The sequence below is a fragment of the Muscardinus avellanarius genome, assembly GCF_963383645.1.
Source record: "Muscardinus avellanarius genome assembly, chromosome: 14".
Classification (NCBI taxonomy): Eukaryota; Metazoa; Chordata; class Mammalia; order Rodentia; family Gliridae; genus Muscardinus; species Muscardinus avellanarius.
Genome location: NC_137800.1, coordinates 4,560,699 through 4,571,905, shown reverse-complemented (window position 1 = coordinate 4,571,905; position 11,207 = coordinate 4,560,699). Strand labels below are relative to the sequence as shown.

Sequence of the window (11,207 nt, the reverse complement as noted above, 5' to 3'; positions counted from 1 at the left end):
TGGCTGGGCATCACTTATTTGGTGTGTCTGTGTGTGTGTGTGTGTGTGTGTGTGTGTGTGTACGCGTGCGTGTGTACTCATTTAGTTCTATGACATTTTATCACCTGTGTGGCTGGTGTCTTTACTACCACAGAAGCGCACAGAACTTTCCCCCACCCCGAGGACCCTCCCCTCATGTCGCCCTCTTAAACGTTTGCTTCCATACCAGCCCCCCCGCAACTGCTAATCTGTCTTCAACCTGTACACCTTTGTCGTTTCAATAATGCCATGCAAATGGCCCATCACTACTACTGAACATCCTTCCTATCTAGAGTATAATATGTAAATAACAATCTTAGAGTAAGCCAAGAAACTTACCGAGCTCTTTGTTCTCCAAACAACTAAAATGAATTTCCATTCTTTATTTGGGAGCACAGTACCTTAATAACAAAGATTCTGTGACCTTTTAATTATGGTCACAATGAAGATACAAAGACTAGGTGACATAGAAAGGGCCCAGGCGGGGCTGGGGTGTTTCTCCGGAGCACAGATTTAGTCTCAGGCCACTCACACACCAGAGTTCTGAGAAGCAGCACGTCACACAGGGCCTGTGGGATCCAAAGCCGTCCTGACACGTCCATCCCTGCGCTTCACGGCTGGCTCTCCCTTGAGGGTCCTGACACGTCCATCCCTGCGCTTCACGGCTGGCTCTCCCTTGAGGGTCCACGGATAGCTTCGTTGGCTGCCTGCGGCTGCGGGATGCAGAGGTCTCCATCACTGGGGCAGCAGGTCAAGAGGTAGTTGTCAAAGGCACAGACCTGGTGCTGTGTGATCGAATCTACGGAGAGGAAAGGAGTTTGGCACTTAAGACAGACAGCCACAACCCAGCAAACTGAACAGGTTATTGTGTACACCCGGAACCATAATTTAAAAATCTTAAATGGTCCAGAACCTCACAACCCACTGGTCCCCACGGCATGCGTGGCTTTTAAACATGGAAAGCATACAATGACCTAATTCAGCTCCTCGGTCACACTGGCCACAGCCCAGGTGCTCCGTAGCCATCTGTCCTATTAGGTCACAGCCTGAGGAGGACACTTCGTCACGGCGGAACATTCTGTTGCAAAGATGGGCAGGTGTAGGAAATCTGAATTCCAGCCTCAGTTAGCTACCTCAGATTCTCACAGATGCGTATTTAAACGAGTTTAGTTTTGACAGTGAGATCTGGGCTGAGCCAGCCTATCTATCTAGGTAGGTGGAATATAAAGCGAAGCACATACCTAAAGCTGGTTTGTTACGGTTCATTTGAAAAGGATGGACCGCCGAGTGCTAACATCCTCAGTTGGAAACACGATTATGCTAAAGCACATCTGGTCCAGGAGAGCACGGCAGGTGTGCCCCGCAGCTGGCCCAGCCACGCCCACCCTCCGTCCTCACCCCGAAGCTTATGGCTTGCCTCTCTCCCCACGGTTAGGGCAAAAAAGGAGAGTCAGCACAGGCTGCAGTACAAGAGGAATTAAATCGAGCAGTGGCTCTTATCGCCCAATTACACAATTAAGTAATTACACAATTATGTTGCGGGACCTTCAGGCGCCCTGCTGGTGAACGGTGGAAGATGGGAGCCTATGATGGGCGTACGAAACAAGAGGCGCTCAGCTGCGAATCCCAAGTAAGAAAGGGAAGAAAAGGTGGTGCCTTTTAGTTGTAGCTTAAGAAAGTGTTCCAGAATTTAATTGTTGCCTCTACAACATTTGTTTCACACACATATATACATATACACACAAATATACATACATATGCACATATACGTGTTGTACATACATGCACACAATTTTATTAGTTATTATTAATACTAGGAGTGCCACTTAATTCTCCCCATAATAGGGAATATTATTATTTACCCCTTAATATTAGTCCTTTACTTATGATTCATGTTGTATACATTTTTCCATTTGTCATTTGCCTTTTGACTTTTCTTATGCAACCTTTGCTGGGTAAAAGTTTTTGATCTTTTGTGTACTCAAATTATATCAATAGTTTCTCTGTGGTGTGTAGGTTTGAGCCATTGGTGAAGAGCCATTTCCTGTACTCAGCTTATGAAGCAACTCAGCCATATTTTATTCTAGTTGGATTAAACTTGTACACTTAGATTTCTGACTGGATGCTATTTTCAAAAATCAGAGAAAACTCCATTAAGGATGATGCTCTTTCTACTTAATGTAAACATTCAGTAGAATAGAAAATGAAACTGTTTTCTCCTTTGGTGGTACCGTGCGCCACCACACCCAGTTTCAAAATGAAACTTTTGCCGGGTGTAGTGGCGCACGCTTGTAATCCCCGCGCTTGGGAGGCAGAGACAGGAGGATCGCGCAGGTTCGAAGCCAGCTGCGCGCGCTGGCTTAGGAGACCCTGTTTCCAAATTAAAAAAAAAAGCAAAAATAGGTCTGGGAGTGTAGCCCGGAGGTAGAAGGGCTTCCAGGAACCCCAGTACCACCAAAAAAATAAAAAATAAAAAAAATGAAACTTTTTAAAAGGAAAATTGATATGTTTATTCTGAAGTTAACACAAAAGAGAAAACACAGAAAAGAGAATTTTGAAAAGGATGAATAATGAGAGAAAATTTGATATACTAGTTATGAAAAGTCCTTGCACTGTATTGTACTGAAATATAACTATGCTGTACTATAAATACTGTGCTGTACAGATGCATGTGGTCTGCGCAGGCAGACAGAGGGATCCATGGAGAATACGGAAAGCACACCAGATGCACACGGGACTTACCAGATGACTCAAAGGAGTCATTATAAAGCAGTGGAAAACAGGTGCCCATTAGACAAACGATGTCCCCTCATCGTGTCACACGTGGGCAAACTGCAGACACACGAAGACATTGAAAACGATGATAAAAACTATCAACAGGAGAGAGAGGAGACTGTGTAAAGCCCAGGGGTGAGAAAGACCTTTCTAAGCAAAAGCTCTAAGTTTAGAAGCCATGGAGAAACAGAGGTGTTTAATTTTCTAAAATATAATAATCAAATAAAAAAACCCTCTAATGCTCAAAACATCATAAAAATATTGAAGGCAAAAATATAAGAAAATTTTGTGATTTATATCAATATCACTGTAAAGCAATGTGGAAGGTATAATTCAGTTTAAAAATAGGCAGGGATAAGGCCAGGCAGTTTATGAAATACAAATCCCCTCTCTAAGATGTGCACATGCATCCAGTTTGGTACTTAGGGAAGCAGATGAAATAATGAGATTTATTTGTCGTGCGTCATCAGATCACCACATGTTGAAGATATGCACGATGCCCAGTACTGCTGAGGGTGTGATGGCAAAGGAATTCCCACGCTGCGGTTACACTGCGGCAGCCGAGTGTATTAGCATTGAAAGTACGCATCCCCTAGGCCTCTCCTGCAAACCTGTTTTATACTCATTTGTCTGGGCTCGGGCTACAATAAATTTGATCATGACAGTCTCTGAAGATTGAATTCAAATGGTTTCAGTTTGGACAGACGTGTACACACGAGTTTAAAGGAGAACGGACAGGGCAGGTGGGGGTGGGAGAGCGCAGCCAGCACAGTCTGAATGTGCGCCATTTTCAGAATGATCCACAGAAAAAAAGTGGGAAAATAAATGAACTCTTGATTTTGAAAAAATAAAAGAATGCTGTCTTAATATTTTAATAAAAAATACAAAATAAACACATCAAGAAAAAAAAAAGTAAAAGACAAACTGGGTGTGGTGGCACATGCATGTAATCCCGGTACTCGGGAAACTAAGACAGGAGGATTGCAGGTTTGAGGCCAGCCTCAGAAACATAGAGAGACCCTGCCTCAAAGTAAAAAATGAAAGGGGCTTGGGGTGGAGCTTGGAGGTTGAATGCCCCTGCGTTCTATCATCAGTACCAATAAATAAATAAATAAATGAATAAATAAATAAATAAATAAGATAAAACTGTCAGTAACAGTGGAAACAACCCAAGCGTTCAGTCAGCAGTAGAGAATGAACACACTGACCACAGCACCTCTGACGGTTGGAAAGGAGGGAGCAGCTGCACATGTGTTGACTTGGAAGAGTCTTCCAGATAAACATGAATAAAGACTCATGGAAAATACGCAACCCCCGTTTACATTAAAACAAACCCTAACGCGGTATTTACACATACATATATTGATTTCTATGGAAACACGTCTTTAATGCTCTAAGAGAGGCACTCCCATCCATATTGCAGTTACCTCAAGGAAGGGCAGTAAGACTGGAGGGCCCTGCCGTTCTTCTCTGATGCTTAAATTCTTTGACCATGAAATCAGGTAAAAAAATCAGCTCTTGCATCCAGGCATCCATCCATCTGTCCACTGTGGTGCGGAAACAAGGTGGACGGAAGAAGTACACCTTTTATATTTAAAAAAGAGAAAGCAGATGCCCGGATGCACGTCACCACGGCCCACAGCTCGCCCCGCGCCCTCTCGTGGTGCACTGAGGCGGGGGTGCTGGGGACGTCAGAGAGGCGGCCCGACACAGTGTGGCGTGTGTGACTGAACACGGAGTCAGCATGCGGGGGGTCACGGCAAAGGAGCACTTGAAGGCTGAGTGATGGCCCGGAGCCTGGAGAGCCCAGGGAGCCCCTTGCGGGTCCAAGTTCTCACGTGTAAACACACTCAGGAAAGATGGTTTCCATCCGAGCTCATTTGGCATTTGAAGGCAGCCAACATCCCCTGGTTCCAGCGTCACATCACACGAATAATCCTCGACACCCAAAACAACGTGACCGTAGTATAGATGTGCGAGTGCAGCCAGCCCTCGCTTGGGGAGATACGAACAGTAAACCGAGGGACAGCCCGTGAAATCTGAGTTGGAAAAGACAAAACACAGCAAGTCTTTTCTTTATTTTAAATACAAAAATGTTATTTAGCAAGCGTTGGCACACATTTATGCACATGCTAGAGTTTACTGGCCACACTTCTGTGTGGTCTTATGGTTAGGATATGGAATCAACATGCTGCCAGCATTAATTTTTATGGCATGGTAGTCAAATCGCTGTATTTAACCTAAAACTCCCATTGCTGAGAGCTGATGTGGCTGCGATCGCGTGTGCAAGTTCAAGAGCACAGGGGCCGCCAATGGGGGCCTTATCTTTGCTTATTAAAACAAGAATTTTAGGGCTGGGAGAAAGGTTAGTGGCCACGAAGCCGGACACCCGCTGGGCTCAGCTAATGCATCACCTACCCTCTGCTGTGGGATGAAGGGCGCTCAGCCTTCTGGGATGCTGAGGACAGGGCCTCTCCCTAAGGCGCCCTCAGCAGCCCACACAGCGGGTACCAATGCCCAGGCGCGCCCAGGCTACCTTCCTATAATGTCACCCACCCATCGCCCTTCTCTCTGCGCCAGCTAGGCAAGCGCTCCTGTCTTCTCAGTCACGCAGACTCCTCTGCAGCTGAACCGCCAGCTTCCTTCCTTCAGCACTGCCCTTGGCCCTGCTTGCTAGACCCTCGCTGGTCTCTCTCTTTGATGCTTGCAACTCAAGGCTGGGTCCCGCCTTCCATTCCCCTTCTCGCCCATCCCATCTGCTGGCAAGTGCGACTGGCTCTGAAGTTTATCCTTGAAGTCTGACATCTTCACAATACGCCCGGTGACGGTAGCCTCGTCTCGCCCATCAGCGCCGCGCAACTGATGCCGCGAGAGCCTGAAATCTCTGCTTCTACTTGGAAGTGTGTATCAGAGCCCATTGCCCCCACTTAAAACCCTTCCTGATTTCCACCGAGTGAGAGCCACGCTTCTTACCACTGTCCATCAAGGCCCTGAGGGGTCCGGCTGGAAGCTGCCTGTTTCTCCAGCCTCTTTCCCGTTCCCCTTCCTCCCTCCTTCGTAGGTCCACAGGAGGCCTCCTTCTTCCTCACTTGGGTCTCAGCAAGAAGCCGCCCACTGAGCTCCCGACACTCAATCCATTTCCTAAACCTCTTTGCCAGTGTAAGAACGTCCTCAGCACTGCTGCTTTCTATCTCCTCCCTTGAAAGTCCCAGGAGGCGAAGCTGCAGCTCCCCAGCCATTTCTCTGGGGTACTCTGCATCGCCTGGAACATGCTTGGCACAGGAGAACGGCAAGGCCAATATTAACTCAGCTTCACCGACTCGGTGAACCCAAGGGCTTGGTCTAATGAGGTCACCATTCTCTCGGGCTCCGATACTGACTGGAGACGCTCATGTGCCGGCTACTTCTCCTTCTCCAGGGGAGTGTGGGGGATTTGGGCCGCACTGTAGGCAAGACCGCGTGACCTTCTGTGTCCTTGCTAGCACGCCCACTTTCACTTGCTGTCTGGAAGTGTGAAGAAGGTATGATTACAGGGCGAGCCCGGAAACGACAGCTATCTGCCCTTTTCCTATCATCTCCTATAATTCTCCTGGGGTATAGGAATGCTGGTGATGTCAGGGACTGGGTTTTATAAAGCACAGTTGCTCAATTAACTACATCAGATCAGTCTGTTCATTCTCCTGGACATTGCCTGGATGTTTCTATGTAGACAATTGTTTCACACATTGGAAATAAGGTGACTACTCCTTTCTTTTATAGTCCTTAGTCTTTTATTATTTCATTCTCTGGACTAGAAATTCTGAAACATTGCTGAAAAGTAATGGTAACAACATCCATGTGTCTCTTGTACATGACTTGAACCCTGAGCTGAGGTTTTCACCGTTAAGTCAGGTGCTTGTGGCTGCAGTTCACAGTCTCACGGAGAGAAGAACCTGGTCTTAGCCATAGCGAACCTGGCTAAGACACTTAGATCCCCTCAGCTTCTTGTATACAAGTAGTTTTCTACAGGTGGCCTCAGAATTCATTTTGAGCTGCTGTAACAAAGGACCACAGATGGGACGGTGACAGAGCAGACGTCCGCTTTCGCCCTCACGGTTCTGGAGGCCGAAGTCTGCGATCGAGGGGTCTGCGGCGCGGTCTCTCCCGAGGCCTCGCTCTCTGGCTCGCAGGCGCGACCCTATCCCTGTGCCCTCGAGTGGTCTTTTACACACTGTGGCTGCACATGCTTTTCTTATAAGGAAAAGCATCTTTGGATTATGGCCTCACTCTTAACGACGTTTTCCACCTTATTACCTCTTCAAATGTCTTTTCTCCAAATACAATTCCATTCTAGGGTCCCCGCAGGGTGTCTATGAAGCTCAGTATTAACAACCTAATATGCAACATGCAAAACAACAACAATAAAAAGAGTTGAAATTTAACGTACTCCAAAGCCACAGAAAAAATCTTTTAGTCATAACCCAAAGCATTAATTAACCACATCTATAAGCGAAGACGGCCTGAAGCAAACAGCAGCATCCTATGAGGAGGTTGAGCTCTGAAGACAGGTCCTTGGAGCCCGGGACAGCTGTGAAAACACTTGAGCATTCCCTCGTATGCGGTGAGGTGTGGAGAGGTGTGGGGGGCTGTGCAGCAAAACAGTCTTGATAATTCACCTGTCCAATCCAAACGTTTAGCACTAGCATGTACACAGCCAATATGACAAACCGATGGCTGTATTTCTAATGTTGGATATAAAAAATCTTGCCATGTTCACAATAATTTCACCTGAGGTGAATATACAGCTGCTGGTTTTGTCCTAAATTGGGCCTTTTGCTTTGTTTTGAGTGAGGTTTTGGGAACTTGCCTTGGGCTAGCAACGGTGCAGACAAGGACCTTTTATTTTCTAGGATGCCTGCCTGCCTGCAATAGGGGCTTTAACCCTTAGGTGCCTCCTCACCCTTAGAATTAGCATCCAGGGAGTCCAGTTAGTGTAAATTTAAAAAGAGGACCCAAGAGGTTAAGAAATTTCAGAGGATCATTAGCTGGTCAATGTGTGCAATTAAGGAAGAGCGTAGGCAATAACTGTGAATGTACTCTTTCTCTCTCTTTATAAAGTTCATACTAAAAAACCAGCCTGAGTGGCTAGCATCTACTTTAAAGATACTACTAATTATATATACAAACACATGCACACGCAGTTGGAAACGCTTATAAGCCTTAGGTATTGATGCAAAATCCCACCAAGTTTGGCCCTCATTCATTCCTATCTGGGTGGATTTACTTGTCTTGAGAACAACTCCACCTCATCTGCTGCGAGCACTTTCTGGGTAGCTGCTGGGCGGGTCCTGATCCCTGGTGAGATTCGCAGGGCTCCCTGCCCTGGGTCCTGTGTCTGCCCCTGCCACCATGGGCACGGCCGCAGGCACGGGGCTGTCACTGGCGTCGCCTCTGCTCGGCGAAGCGTGGGCTGAGCTGCTCTTGAACAGCCCCCACCTAGCAGAGTCCTGACGCAGGGTCCCAGTAGCCTGCTCGCAGGGCCCCAGAGAAGGCTCTTCCGCCAGCCCCCCGTCGGCAGCGGGAGGGGCGGCAGGCTCTCAGAGAGCTCTTTCCTGAAAACGCTCCAATCAAGTGCTCTTTATAAGTTATAAGGAAATCGTGTCAAGGCTATACTTTTTCCTTTTTTTTGGCAACCCTGTTGAGAATATTACATTATGTTCCCACAATAGCATGAATGTATGTCTTATCTCTTGAATGTAGCCCAGACAATAAAAGGGCTCCTGAGACTGGAAACATGTCTGCTGAGAAGGGCCACGCCAGCCCCCTGTGAGTGCATGGAGGGGCAAGAAAGGCGGCCACACCCCAGCCACTTTCCTTCAGACCACAGGGCCGCCTTTTCTCCACAGTAAAATGGGAAAGACATTTCCTGGGAGTTTTGGGGGAAAGTCAATGATCAATTGTGATTTTATTTGTTTTTTTTTTATTCATTTTTGCGGTATTGGGGATGGAACCCAGGGGTATTCTACCTCCAAGTAACACCCCCAAACCTATTTTTATCCTTTATTTTTGAAACATGGTCTCACTAAGTTGCTAAGGATCTCACTAAGATGAAGCTGGCCATGCACCTATGATCCTCCTGTCTCAGCCTTCCAAGTACTGTGATTCCAAGCATATGCCACTATACCCAGCTTTATTCTTTATTTTGAAACAGGGTCTCACTAAGTTGTGGAGGGCCTCATTAAGTAGCAGAAGCTGGCCTTGAACCTGCAATCCTCCTGTTTCAGCCTCCCAAGTACTGAGATTACAAGGGTGTGCCACCATACCTGGCTTCAAATATGCTTTTCAATACATAAATCTGTGTTACTGATACCAGGTTAAGGCAACATTTCGCTCTTAGTGCTAGGAATTTGATTTGTGCTTTCCTGTTTACTTTTATACATATTCAAATACCCACAAATGTGCTCTCTCAAAACCCCCCATTTCTCCTTCTAGTTGAATGATTCACTGAGAATCTTGGCCCAAGTCCTGTGCTGTTTCAGGGAAAACAGGCTCTAGGGAATGGGCAAGGAACAAAGTCATGGCCCTTCACATCACCTTGTTATAGACAGCATGGCATATCTGATGGTCGCCTGGAGGGAAGACGCGGCACAGGGCTCGAGTTCCTTGTGCGGGGCCAGCACCGTGGCCTCGAGCACATCAGCAATGTGCCAGGAAGGCGTGCTGAGTGAGCCATGAAGGTCACCCAGACCCGAGCCCAGCAGAAAGCCTTGAATGGACATCACTCACTAAAAAACGTTCACGTTCATAAATATTGGCTTGTTGTTTTTGAGATAGAGATGACGTAGAGAAAAAAAGGCTTATCCAAAGGCTGATACAGCTAGGAGGTCATAGAGCTAGGGGAAAGATTGGTTTTGACACTCATCTTTCTCTCTGGCCAATAAAAAGAAAAAAAGAAAAAATGAAAGAGGAAAGAAAGAGAGAGAAAGAAAAAAGGAGAGAAGAAAAACAGAAAAAGAAAATGAAAACAAAACCCACAGACTATAGAATAATATTTAAAAAAAGCCTACCCTGGACTTCTCATTCTGGATGTAACTTACAGGTTCAAAAGTGAACACAATACGCTACTTTTACGACCTTCAAGGAAATATTTCATCCAGACTATTCTTAGGAGTCCCTGGGAACTGACCTCCCCCGGCAGCTGGTAGCCCAGTTGGAATAGATTTAGTGTATAAATTGTGCGTATTGACTTTCATAACTTATCACAAAATAATAACCATTATTATATCAAATTGATGCTTTAAAAGTTTGATATATTCCTAATTTTAATCTTGGTGAATTTTGAGAATGAACTATTCTCTGGTGAGGTATTCAGTGCAATGGACGTTAACAGGGGCCACGGGGCCGTGAAGGACACGTGTCGCTGTGTCCGTGTCAGGAGGACCACGCTGCCATCCATGGACGCTGTCCTGGGGACGGCCATTGTCTTCGGGGCTGCGATGACGGCGCCCTGCACATGCAGCCCTGCACCCTCTGCTGTGGCCTCTGTTTTACTTTCTTGTAGTACTGGAGATTGAGTCTGGGGCATTCAAACTTGAAGCTATACCTCCAGCCTGTTTTATTTTATTTTATTTTTATTTTTTGGTGATACTGGGGATGGAACCCTTCTATCTCCGGGATACACTCACAGACCTATTTTTTATATTTTATTTGAAAACAGGGTCTCTTAAGCCAGCAAGGCTGGCTTCAAACCTGCACAATCCTCCTGTCTCCACCTCTCAAGCATGGGGATTACAAGCGTGCGCCACTATGCCCAGCCTGTTTTATTTTATTTTATTTTTAAAACAAAATCTTGCTAAGGTGAAGGTCTCACTAAGTTGCCGAGGTTGTCCTTGAACCCGCGATCCTCCTGTCTCAGCATCCCAAGAACTGGGATTATGGGCATGCACCGCCATGCCTGGCACTGTGGTCTCCTCTGGCCACCATGGGAGGTAAGCAGGGCAGGAATAAGCAAGTGCAGGGCCTGGGGGAGACGGAAGGGCAGCGCTCTGGCTGCGTTTTGTAGGTCTGTAAATGAATATATGGACACAAAAAAGCTGCGTCTCTATTATTCACACAGCCGGAGATGCTGGATTGTAATTCAGTTCAGAAAGAGAAGACATAAGCTATTAAATACTTGAAAACTACATGGCCCAAGCTGGCGGACCCAGTGTCAAGGGGCTGCCACAAGCCGGGGCACCCCTCTTCTCTGGGCGAGGACTGCAGCGCACACAATACCCGGATGCTGCCAAGGGCACAGGCAGACGGTGTAATCAATGACAAATCAGAGACAGGACGTCAATTACGGGGGAGGAAAGGAGCAGAAACAGGGTCCGCAAGCCCAGCCCAGGAATGCAGAGTTCTGTAGGGACTTGTGCAAATTAAACTCAGCCAAGCAG

General features: G+C 46.7%; 1 protein-coding gene across 1 annotated transcript in view; it reads right to left on the bottom strand.

Moving 5' to 3' along the window:
* Window positions 1-677: 677 nt before the first annotated feature.
* Window positions 678-11,207, bottom strand: part of MCPH1 (microcephalin 1) — a gene marked incomplete at both ends in the record, with an annotated part of 174,063 nt that continues 163,533 nt past the window's right edge. The window contains one exon of the mRNA XM_080710905.1: window positions 678-817. Within this exon, the coding sequence (XP_080567031.1) occupies window positions 678-817 (140 nt within the window). The remainder of the gene's footprint in view (window positions 818-11,207) is intronic.